Source organism: Polypterus senegalus, chromosome 10 (assembly GCF_016835505.1).
Source record: "Polypterus senegalus isolate Bchr_013 chromosome 10, ASM1683550v1, whole genome shotgun sequence".
NCBI classification, from domain to species: Eukaryota; Metazoa; Chordata; class Cladistia; order Polypteriformes; family Polypteridae; genus Polypterus; species Polypterus senegalus.
The window spans coordinates 11,348,036-11,360,163 of NC_053163.1; the positions used below are offsets into that span (position 1 = coordinate 11,348,036).

Consider the following 12,128-nt stretch of genomic DNA (forward strand, 5'->3'; position numbering starts at 1 on the left):
ATAAATGGAACCTGAAATACTCTTGTTGTTTTCACGCATCAAAGTTATTTACTTGAATTTTGTCATAAATATTCCTCCATAGGTAGTCTCTGGCAAGGCCTATTTTATGATTGGTACGTTGAGTCACGCGCATGCTCAGTTGTGACTGTGCGCGTCTGTGGTGGAAAGTTGAAGAAAAACGTGCTCGAATTTCTGTGCAAAGTGGCTGCTTTAATTTGAGAAGCTTCGAATTCACCATCGGGCATCTTCTTCTGAACTTTCACCATCGGGCATTTTCTACTGAACTTTCACCCTTGCAAATCTTTGGCTATCATCCGGTCTGCCGAAGATTCACCCACCAAAACACAGGACTTGCACACCTATGGAGGAGTACTTATGACAACATTTTAAAAAATGCTAAATACGTAAGGAAAACGGTGAAATGGGTTTTATAAGTAATAACGGAGTACAAGTTAATTTGTCACAATTTTGTTGCTTATTTATTTTATTTTAGTGACATGCAGCCAATGTGTAAAGAGAACTGTCACTTTCACTCGTCAAACTTTAGAGGGCGGGTTGTACTGCGTGCTGACTTTTGATTGGTGAATCATCCCGACAGTGAATGTGTTTTGACTTGTATCTGATTCGCACAGTCACAACTCTGAGCATGCGCACGAGCCGAATGCACGTAAACGTACAGAATTCCCGTGTGAAGTGGTGACTTCAAGAAACTCCGAATTCATCGTTAGGTGTTTGTATCTAAAATGTCAGCTGTAGCTGTGGCACTTGAAAGTTTACATCCCCTCTACCGAAGGTTCACCAGTTAAAACACAGGACTCGCTAGATCGCTCCCTCTCAACTTTGACGGGTTAAAGTGACCGTTTTCATTTCGGGGCTTATTGTTGCGTGTGGTGTCATTGAAGTAATTAAATAAATACATAAAGAAATAAGCAGCAAATATTTCATGTCACTTTTAATTATTTATACTCACGTTCTATGTTATTGTCACGTTTCACAATAGTTATTTTATTTTCGAATTTGTTTCCTTTTTCTGTTGGCCTTTTCTGCGTCCCGAATATGAGCCAACTAACCGGAGTGTGTGTAATTCATCTTTAATCCACTAGATGGCAGTAACAGGACACGGCTGCTGATCTCCGTGCGCCTTTCAAACACAAAGAGGAGAGGCGATAGCCGGAAGTTACCGTTTCGCCCCGCCCACAGAGGAGTCTGCACGTGCGCCGTTCTGGGCGGTCCGGTGTGCGCTTGAAGGGCCTAACGGCAGCTGGCGAGCAGGGAAGATGGAAGGTGACGCTTCTTTCGTGGAGCGCACAGTGAGGGAAGCGGCGGCGTTAGTCGTCGGTCACTTTTTAATGGCTCTCGAGAGCGAGCCGAGCTGTTCCGCGACCAGGCCGTGCTTTGGCGATGACCGCCGCCGGGTTCTCCGAGAGCAGCTGGCCGCCTCGGTGCAGGAGGTGCTCAGAGCGGCGGTGGACGGCGTTCTGCGAGAGTTTAGGCGCTTCACGGACAAGAGGAACACGGCACTGTGCCTGGAGATCACCGAGAAGGAGAGAGAAGTTCAGCAGCTCACCGAGCGTCTGGAGACCGTGGAGGGTGAACTGAGGCTGGCGAGGCGACGGCTGGACTCTGCACGAGCTTCTCCCCCAAGGTCTCGGCCAGCAAACGTCGGGGAGAAGAAGCTCGAGGGCGAGGTGCGTGACACCTGCCTTGAGGGTCTGCAGCTCAGACGGGACAGTGTGCCCTCCAGTTTGGGGCGATCACATCCGAGGAGAGAAGGTTTAGTGGACAGGACGAGCTCAGTAAACGGTAAATTGGTCGGACTTTAGGGGGTGGGCAGCCTTTGCTTTTGTTCCAACCAGGTGCCTAAGTGGGTTGAGGGACGGTGCCGCGTTGTGACTCTTTCACCTGTTGTGCTGCTCCTGCTTTCTTGGGAAGATCACCCAAAGGGCTAGTACGGATTAATACTCTGTAATGTTGTTTTACCATCTTTCTATCCTTCCCAGGGCTGGATTAAGCACGTGCTTAGGGCATCAGGGGAAGGGGGGGCACCACAACAAATTTCCATTGCCGGATTTCCTATGGACCATATGGTGCAGCTGAAACAGGTTCCATTAAAGGGGTTGCCACATTTAAAAGCAAAAATAGTAACAATAGAGCTTAGTGATGTGTACTAATCATGGGAATAGTACAAAATTAGAACCTGGTAACTGTCACATGCTTCACAGAGGGTCGCGCGATTGTTCTCCGTCATGTCGGCTGTCCGTTCAGTCGTCCACTGAGAGTGAGTGCAGCTCATATTCGGTATATGATGGCACCAAAATCTTTTAGCTGTTTAGGGCTTCCAAAGGTCTTTATCCAGCCCTGCCCTACTCCTTTATTTCAATTTAATTGTGCACAGTACACACATAAAGGGCGAAGGTGTCTCCTCGATAGTTGCCATAGAGTTTATAAACAGAACATGGGAATTAAAATTGAGCTAAAACACGTAAAGGAAAAATGAAATGCCAGAGTGGATTTGAGCATAAGCTGAATAAGCCTTGGGCCTCACTGTCTGCAGAGACACCTCCAAATGATTATTTGTTATGGCCTTGCGTGTGCGTTTTTAAAGTTAAATATGAAGCAACAACCCAGAACGGGATTTTTATGCCACTGGCGAATCTAGACTTAGTGAAGGCCCTAAGCTGCCTTGTTAAAAGCATCAACTTATTTAAAGTGAACAATAGAAATTTTTCACATGACTGCATTGAACACATTGTACACTCGAAAAGCCAGAGAAACATCCGAAATTTTGTGAGACCCTTAGCTGTAGCTTGTTTAGCTTCTGCCTCCACCCAGCTCTGATCTTAGCAATGTTCTTACCAAGTTCAGTTCTTGTTCTCGGTTAACAATCACCAGATGGGGTCGTCTACAGTTTTCCATCGCTTGGAGCATCAGTGTGTCAGATCAGTCTTGCAGGAGTCTCGTAATTTCTACGTTGGCAGGTAGAAGAGTGCGAGTGAGCGGAGGAGTTCAGTTAGCAGCAAGAGTAGCAAAGAAGTTGGTGGAGCAGAAACCTGGAGCCTAACATCTGACAAATGAGAGGAGATCATCCAGTCCATCGAACTTGTGCAGCAAGTTGTCTCAAAATCTCACCCGTATACTTCTTAAAGGTTCTCAAGTCTTCTACTTCTGACACATGTATTTGCTAAAAGACACTTTCATACAAACCAAACTACTAAAGAGGTCAACATGATTGAATTAAAAGCGTAGCTCTGAAAATGAAAGAAAAGAAAATCACAATACATGTTGTAGAGAGAGAGGAGAGGTTAGGTTAGGAGCACACGATGGTACTGCGCATTGCTGCACCCACCACATGACAAACCGACTCACAATCCCAGATTGGGACCCAAGTTCAGATGGAATGGAACAGTGGGAGGTTTTTTATGGTGGCTGGAGTGCCAATTCTGCCACCATTCCCCAGGTTTTTCCCTGTAGGTTGGAGGGCCTATTTGCAGATTAATGTCATACCCAGGACGGAGCAATTAAGGGTCTTGCTCAGGGGCACGACAGAGTAGAGTCACTTCTGGCGTTTACGGGATTCAAATCGGCAGTCTTTGAGTCACCAGTGTAGATCCCTAGCCTCCGAGCCACCACTGCGCCTATAGGTGTTGTAGCAGACTGTCGTATACTAAACAGGCTTTGTGCTGTGCATTGTGTCTTCTAACAATAGGTTGTATATATTGATGTATGTCTCTCGTTTATTGTGATTCCTGTTAACACAAAACTGTTTTATGTACCACTTGTTTTTCCTACAGTCAGCACCACCCAATTGCATTTGACCAGTGCAGGGTTCTTTTACAGTTTTTGAAATTTGCTTTTTTTTTACATTTGGAGCGTAGACAAGCATTCGGGATTAAATGTATTATTTGTCCTGTGAGTGCATCTTTGTTTCTGCCCTGGAAGTTTAACTAATCTAATCTTCATGCATAATCAGTAAATCAGCCGCACACATTCTCTTTAGAAATGCATTCCTTTCGGTTCACTCAGTGTTTTCCACGTCTGTGTTCATAGCAGAAAGTTGAACGGGAAAGGGGAGTGTGCGTTCAAAGCTCCCACTCCACACGCCAGGCTGGTTGGTCAGTCGCCTAGGCGTTTGTGCCCACGGTGAAAGTTGGGTTGATTGCCGTTTAGAAGGATCTGGCCAAATGGCTTCCACCCTGCACTCCATTTCTTGAAGAATGATGATGGAGGTTGGGACAGTTTTGGCTTTTCACTCCCTCACTTGCTGCCATGAGCCCTGACACTTACGATTGTACACCAGGACCAGGTCTTCAACTTAGCGATTTACTCCACATGGACGTTGGCAGTGAATTCATCTCTTAATTTTATGTTGAACTTCTTTTTAATGTGTGTGGCTTTTCTCATCTTCTATCCATTTTGCTTATCAAGATGGGCAGCCAAGTCGCAGCTAGGGGGGAAATCCTGTGTCAGTCAGATGGCTGTGCTAGGAACTAGCAGAGCACAAAATCCAAACGTAATCAACTAGAGTGAAACTAGCCATGCTATCTGTCTAAGGCAGGTTGAAATCTAAATAGTCAACGGAGACCTCGGAGTTAACATTTGCTGTGCGTATGTCTGTGTGATGTGCCATTTGGTATGGCATTCGTAAACTCCGTGTTGAGGTTTGTGATGCGCCATCTGTTGGAATGAGAGAGACGCACAGCAGCCAAATGGACACACAAACATTTACTAAAGTGGACAATGTTTTTGTTGCATCAAAAGCCCCAACCACAGTTGTGGATGATATCCTGCTGAAATGGCATTTGAAGTTAACTTAATACAATGCCATGGCATAAAAGGCGAGGTAAATGTAGAAATTCTTAGTAAAGTATGTTATGGTTATCTCCCTGAGTAATAAGGCCATATTGGTTATTAGTTAAGTTCGCCTTTACATATTTTATATGCAGAGTTCCACATTTGGGATATTTTACCAGCAATACTTACTTCTACAGCACATCTTCATAGCGGGTGTGCTGCTCAAAGTGCTTTAGAAGAAGCAGCCAAACATGTCTGTTGAAGAGTCCATGTTGTCTTTACCGAGAGTCGGTCATTTGTGTGTGTCAGATTTCATTTCAGTGAGCTATCTGCAGTTGTAATGCAAGGTTTACTCTTTTTCTGTCTTGGATTTTTTTCATGTTTGCAGGCGAAGAAGGAGACGCACCATTCACCACTGAAAATGATTCGTATATCAAGCTGATATGTGTTAAGGAAGAGGTCCAGCACCAGGAAATCTGTATGTCTGACACTGGGACTCCAAATGTGGGCATTTATGACAAAGAGGAGGACGAGGACGACGACGATGATGACAGTTGTGGCAGCTTTGATAAAATCCTCGTACATATTAAAGAGGAGGACAGCAACCAGGAATCCATCCCTAGCCACACAGTCGACTCCGAGGTGGAGTCAGTCCACAATTTAAACAACGACTATTCTGTGCTAAATGCCCTCTCTGTTAACACTGCCCAGTGTGGCTTTCACAGAAGGGGTGGCACCGCGTCTCACTTGCTGGCTGTGAACACTGAGCAAGTCACGTCGGCACTTTGTTGTCCCCAAGAGGATTCTGAGAACAGTAAAGATGGGGATGGACCTTCCGCATTCGTCTCCAGAATGGTGCAGACAGGTAGGTCAAGGCGTAACCTTTTACAATGTACAGAAAAACCTTGAAGTGGTAAGTGGAGAGCAGTAATGAAGTCAAAACTGTCCTGTGTGCCCGAGAGCCCTGCCTTTTACTAGGAGAAGAGGGTTTGTTTTTTAATTGAAACTTAGGGGGCTTTGTCCCCTGCTCGTGTCACTTGTCAACCCCCAGCCCACTAGCCTCTCTGCGGTTCTGCTGCTCACATATGGGGATGCGGCTGAACAATTTAAACAGATTTTTATTTTCATGGGAAATGTTGCATATACATAATGGAACAATTTTACATTAAAAAAAATAGCAAAACGTAATTTGAAAGTAAATTGTTTCATGTTGTGTTAGTTATTCGTTGCGTTATATGCTTTCATTCTGTTTGGCTTTGAAATTAACATGCAAATACTTTTTTACTTCAGTAAAAACAGTTTTTTAAATTAATTTTCCGTCCATATCGCATTGAATTGTGACAAGGCAACGTATAACTAACTACCCGTGATTTGAATTTCGCTTCTTTCTCTTTATTAAATAAAATTTCGAATGTTTGGTTCTGAAACTTGTTAATTGTCTTTGCAAATGTTATTCTAACGGGAAACTGTTAACGTTTTAATACGAATGGAACATCAAGATCTCCTTTGGTGTCTCTTATCTCCTGAAGATGTACTACATTACCTTTCTTGGATACATCCTTCTTTCTACAGTAATTTGGCCGGTGGAAGACTGGATGGTGTTAACGATTGTAGATATTCTCCAGGATATTGTAAGTTGATGATTTCATCTTCCACATGATCACCACCAACTGTTTCAGCCTATTCAGTCTATTGATACGCATTTAAACAATTTGCCATGTCACCGATCGGCATTTGTGGGGTTAATTCATCCGACTTCATCCGTTTACTCATTTTTTTATGGTTTGGACATAATACGTCTCCTCTAATTAGGAACTTCAAGTGAGGAAAACAAACATTAAGAGCTAAGAGAGCAGGAACTGAGTCTGACTAAAGCATTCACACGAATGAGAGGCGAGAGGACCGTGTGTGTGTTCTCACTTCATTAAAATATTTTTGGTCAGGCACATCCATTGGCCATTCTACCTAAAAAACTCTGGCCTCCTGGGTTCGACCCTCGCACAGATCAGCATTTTAGAGAACAGATTTCTGCGAATCACCGGGTTATTAAGGCACAAGTATAAACGCACTGTGTGTCTGCATTGGTTCTCTTTCTACATCTCAGATGTGTGCAGCTAAGGTTATTAATTAGCTCTCTGAGGGGTGTTTGTGAATGGCAACCCCCCCGCCCCCCCAACCCCATGGTCTTGGGCAGATGCTGCCAGTATAGCTGTGACCCTGAACTGTTTTACATGGGTGGATAGATGGATTAGATAAGAGTTGAGACGGGCTGAAGCTCAAATCTCCATTGACAGGAGCATTTGTTCAATTTAATTTACAAATTCATTCAAAAATGTATAGTAACAAGCCAGACGGCAGACCTTAACATTGATAATTAATAACATACAAAAATGAAATGTAATTGTTTAAAAAAAAAAAAAAAAAAAAGAGCTTCAGTAAAGGCTGCCACATGGCATGGCACCCAGAAGTGGTTAAGCAGGCTTGACAATGTTAACCATTAGGGTTGAGACTTTCATATATTGAGAGTAAGCACTCAGGATCTCCAGTTTCTTTTACACGCTGATGTGAACAGAGATTCTGAAGTGTAGGTGCAATAAAAACACAACATCAAAACTGGCAAACTACGGTGTGATGCCTCCATGAAGGTCATATTTAACAGACTTTACACCAAACTTTGAAGATTTGTGATGCGCAGTGTCAGCGTGTCCATCTTGTTTACATCTAGCGTGCCTGAGACATGAGACCGTTTTGAGTATTGGGTCTTTTTACATAGATAAATGCTATTTACACGTACATATAGAAATAATGTCTTGATTAATCTCAACTGATTATTCTGTAATTTCCTTTTTTCCTTTCCATAGGAGCCCCACAGATTTAATCTTCTTTTTTTCCCCCAATCTGGGGCTCTGCAGTCTGAAAAAGTACAAGAAACTCCAATGTCAAGGGACTGTGTAGAGTGGTGTAGTCATTAGAGTTTCTTGATCTACATCTAAATAAAATTTGTTACGATGCATTTATATAATTTTATTTTTAACGCAGGGGTGCTTCAATCTGGATTTTTAGTTCTGTTCTTTATCATTTTAAGTTTTTATTACAATAAATTCCTACATAACCAGATGTGTAATGGCCTCCTAGCTAAAGTGTTTTTTTTTTTGTTTTTTTTTAAACAATAAACTGCCAACCTGTTCATTTTTTATTAACAAAATTAATTCTATAGGTTTTATGTTCCATAACCATAAAAGTAAATAATTCCCTTAACGTGTTTAAAATATGTTGACAAAACTTGTTATGCATTTGGCTCCAAAGAAACTAAAATGCTTGTCAATTACAGTTAAGCCTCATTTCTAATAAAATTTTACACGTGAAATAAACCAATCCGGTTGTTAAGCTAGCAAGCCTACCGTTTACTAAGCAGCAAGGGCATCTTCTTCTTCTTCTTCTTCTTCATCACTTTTATGAATTCAAAATGAGTAGCTGTGCTAAACACAAGGTTTAATTAAACGACAAAACTAAAAACCTTTGAACTTATTAATGCAGCTTCTCTTCACTGTTTTCTTCCATTCCAAGTTCCTCTCAATGCAGAGGATGACTTCTCCGATTCCCTTTTCCTCAATTTGTTGCTCCAGTGTCTTACAGGAATTTCTGGCAGCTAAACAATATGCGCTTTTCCTCCAATACCATAATACTTTGTGTAAAAGAACATTACAGCTAGATTACTTTAAAGCCTAGAAAAGCTGATTCTGTAAAAAAAAATGTCATTTGCAGTTGGCCGTTCTACTGATGGAGTCACTTGAAGTGAAGATGATCCATCTTAGATCGGCGGCTGATCGGTCACGCGTTAAAAGTTTAAAATATCTTTACCTGTGCTTGTGTTCTGAGCTACATGTGTCTAAAAATATATAACCTGCAGCTCTAAGTTTGTGTTTTCTCTGTAAATCCTGAGAGTAGATGTTTGACCGTGGGAACAATTAGTATGAGTGGGTGATTATTATTATTTTTTCTTTTTTTGATTAGATTCAAGAGAATATGCAGCACATTTCTCTTCTCATTCAAAGCCGGACAATGAAGATTGGCCGTCAAGACAGGGTAGTGTTAGAGACTCTAAGCAGCACAGTGCAGTGACCTCAGGAGATGCTGCAGAAAGCTGCCAGTGGATTGAATATATCGTGACGGAGTCGGGAAGTGACTTAAATGAGTCTGGAGCCGTTGAGAATCCCCGCCGAGTCGATGCTGGAAAGCGGCCGTACTCCTGCGATGTTTGCGGGAAGTGCTTCAGATGGAGAGGCGACGTTCAGAAACATAAAAAAATACACACCGGGGAGAAACCGTACCCCTGTTCTGAATGTGGGAAGCATTTCCGGTGGAAAGGAGATGTTCAGAAACATAAGAAGATTCACACGGGTGAGAAACCACACGCCTGCGACGAGTGCGGGAAGCGTTTCATCAAGAGAAACCACCTGATTCGGCACCTAAAGACTCACACAGCGGATAAACCATACACTTGTGCGCAGTGCGGAGATATGTTCAGATGGAAGTTGTCTTTTCATAAGCATCAAAAAATGCACGTTGTCGAGCGGCCCAGTTGTTGCTTGGCTTGTGGAATGAAGTTCTTAAATAAGCAAGATTTCTTGATCCACCAGCAGAGTCACAGTGGTGATAAACTGCATCCTTGCCCAGAGTGTGGTAAACGGTTCAAGTGGAAAAGTGACGTCAAGAAACACTTGAAAGTTCACACTGGAGAGAGACCGTACGTCTGTAGCGAATGCTGCAAAGCGTTCACCAAAAAAAGCCATCTAAACAGGCACATGTTCATTCATTCAGAAATCAAGCCGTACACTTGCAATGAATGTGGAAGTCGGTTCAAAGGGAAAGTCACTTTCGAGAAGCACAAGAAAACTCATCTCTGAAAGGAGGAGGAAGCGGCAGCACCGTGGAGTGTTCAGGTTCAGTTTTGGGATTGGCTAGACTCGTAGACGGCTCCAAACCTTCCTTGCTTTTTGGGAATTGATGGAAAATTGCTGATCTGATTGTATGTGTAAGTTTTGCTGTCAATCCTTTAAAGTTCATTTGAGACATAATCAGAATTTTGGATGAGAAACTGGAGAGTAACAGAACTATACATGAAACATCTGAACACTCTGAAGGTGTAGTCTAAAATGACACTTATTGTTCCCAGCAGCTGCGTGACGTTCGGCTTCCACGTGAACTTGTGATTTACTGCCTTGTAGAAACTAGCATGCATAGCTGTGTAAAGTAGTAAAGAGGCTTGACAGTTATGTTTTTAATTTTCGTTTTGAGTATATCCCTGGTTTTATGAAGTCTGTACGATTCCCACAAATTTCTCAAGTACCTTCAAATTCTCCCTGGTGAGTGAACAAGTTGTGAGCTATTCATAAATGTGTATACACCATTGCTCAGATGTGCGTGAAATGATTTACTTGTATTACCGTTGGCACATATAATATAATATAAGGCGGTTGTGACATTTTGAGTGCATGACTCTGAATTTTTACATCCTTGTTCACATAGAAACAGAGGCAGGAAATGAAGAAATTGTTGTGGGAAATTGCCAAGTACAGCACTCCGGGATACTTGAGGGTCATTTGCAAAATGGAGGTTGGCTTGATCAGTGGCAGGCTGTCAATTTGCATTTCCCTTTTTTTTTATGCATAAGAGTGGCATTACGGTTAAGGTTTCAGACTTCAGACCCTGAAGTTGTGGGTTCTAATCCTAGCGCTGTCACTTCACCCGCCGGTGCTCAAATCACAGAAACAAAGGAAATGCAGCCCATTGTATCTCACGTGTTGTAAGATTCCCTGGATAAAGGCATCAGCCAAATAATATGCGGAGACAGATTGAAAACAAGATGTGGGTATCGAGATGATATTACAACATTTGGAAGGAGTTTTATTAAAAAAGAAATAAGTAACATCTGTAACTGGAGATTGAAACATCTTCCTACATCATTCATTAGAAATCTAGAGTATATACACAAAAGATCTGTGGTGACCCTTGAGTCCTGCAATCAACCAAAGGTGAATACCAGAAATCCTTCAAATGAGGGGTCACACAGCCTAAGATATTTGGAGTAAGATGTCTTCTAACTGGCCAAGCAGAATTGTGTGTATGTGTGTCCTCGCCAGTTTCCATTGGCTGGTATTGGTGAAGTGGTTAGCGCTGCAGTCTCATGGAGCCAAAGCTCTGGTGCAGAGTTTGTGTGGGTTTCCTCAGAGTACTTTGATTTTAATCCAACATCATTGAAGAGACATGGGCCATGTTGACTAGCAGTTCCAAAGTGGCCCGGAGTTGAGTGAGTGGGCTCCACGAAAGACTGGCATTCAGTTCAGGGCTGTGTCCTGCACTGCCAGGATAAGCCCCCATCCTCTGTGACCCTGAACTGAATCGGCAGGTTTGAGAGTACTAAGTCAACTGCTACTACACTGCCTTAACTTTACAGTCTGCTAGAGACGACCAATGTCACATAGTGTAAGATGGAAATTTGTCTCTGGTGTGGAGAATGTTCAGTGCAGCCTGCGTAAGGTCATGTAAAATGATTGAAATAAATAAACAGATCCGTCTGACATGTTTGATGGAGGCACAGAGTATTCAGATTAAGGCAAGACGGCAAATGAGATGTGAAATCAAAACAATATTTTAAAATAATTTGCACACAGATTTTTCCTACTCAGTGTTTGTCAGAAATTGCATTTTTAAAACGCTGCATTTGTGTGTGTGTATATGTGTGTGTGTATATATATATATATATGTATATATATATATATATATATATATATATACACACACACACACACACGATGACGGCTATACAACCCAAACCTTGTGTTTCACCTTTTCTTTTCAGCGCTGAAGTGACTTTTAACCTTTGTTTTCTTATCTGCACAAGATATACCAGAGAGCAGGATAGAGCTGCTGCTGTGTCACAGTAAGGAGACTCGGGGGTTTCTGCTCCCTGCGTGACGTTTGCATGTCCTCCCCATGTCCATTTGGGTTTCCTCTGGATGCCTCCAACAGTCCAAAGACCTAAAGGTTAGGTGAATTGGCCCTAGTAGCGGGGTGTGTGTGTGTGTTCACCCTGTGATGGACTGGCACTTTGTCCACGAGTTGTTCCTGCCTCACACCTCATAATCACTGTTAGGCTCCAGTCCCCCCTCAACCCTTCTTAAGATTAAATAGGCTTAGAAAATGGTATGGCATTACTAAATTGGCCTTTGAGTGAAATTGTGGGGGTGTTCACCCTGTGATAGACTGGCACTCTGTCTGGGTGGTATTCCTGCCTTACGTCCAATGCTTGCTGAGGTGGGCTTAAGCAGCCCTGC

At 42.7% G+C, this 12,128-nt stretch overlaps 1 protein-coding gene across 1 annotated transcript; it reads left to right on the plus strand.

The window, feature by feature from the left end:
- Positions 1–10,203, plus strand: LOC120536718 (zinc finger protein 25-like). The gene is made up of 3 exons (XM_039765177.1): positions 1–1,803; positions 5,180–5,656; positions 8,806–10,203. The coding sequence occupies exons 1-3, from the start codon at positions 1,278–1,280 to the stop codon at positions 9,696–9,698; spliced, it is 1,896 nt and encodes a 631-aa protein (XP_039621111.1). The 5' UTR covers positions 1–1,277; the 3' UTR covers positions 9,699–10,203.
- Positions 10,204–12,128: the final 1,925 nt, after the last annotated feature.

What these genes read in the sequence shown, in the direction of transcription:
- LOC120536718 (XM_039765177.1), top strand. Translation starts at nt 1,278, where the DNA reads ATGGAAGGTGACGCTTCTTTCGTGGAGCGCACAGTGAGGGAAGCGGCG. An exon ending in CAGGACGAGCTCAGTAAACG is followed by an intron (nt 1,804 to 5,179) that starts GTAAATTGGTCG and finishes TCATGTTTGCAG; the next exon opens with GCGAAGAAGGAGACGCACCA. An exon ending in CTCCAGAATGGTGCAGACAG is followed by an intron (nt 5,657 to 8,805) that starts GTAGGTCAAGGC and finishes TTTTTTGATTAG; the next exon opens with ATTCAAGAGAATATGCAGCA.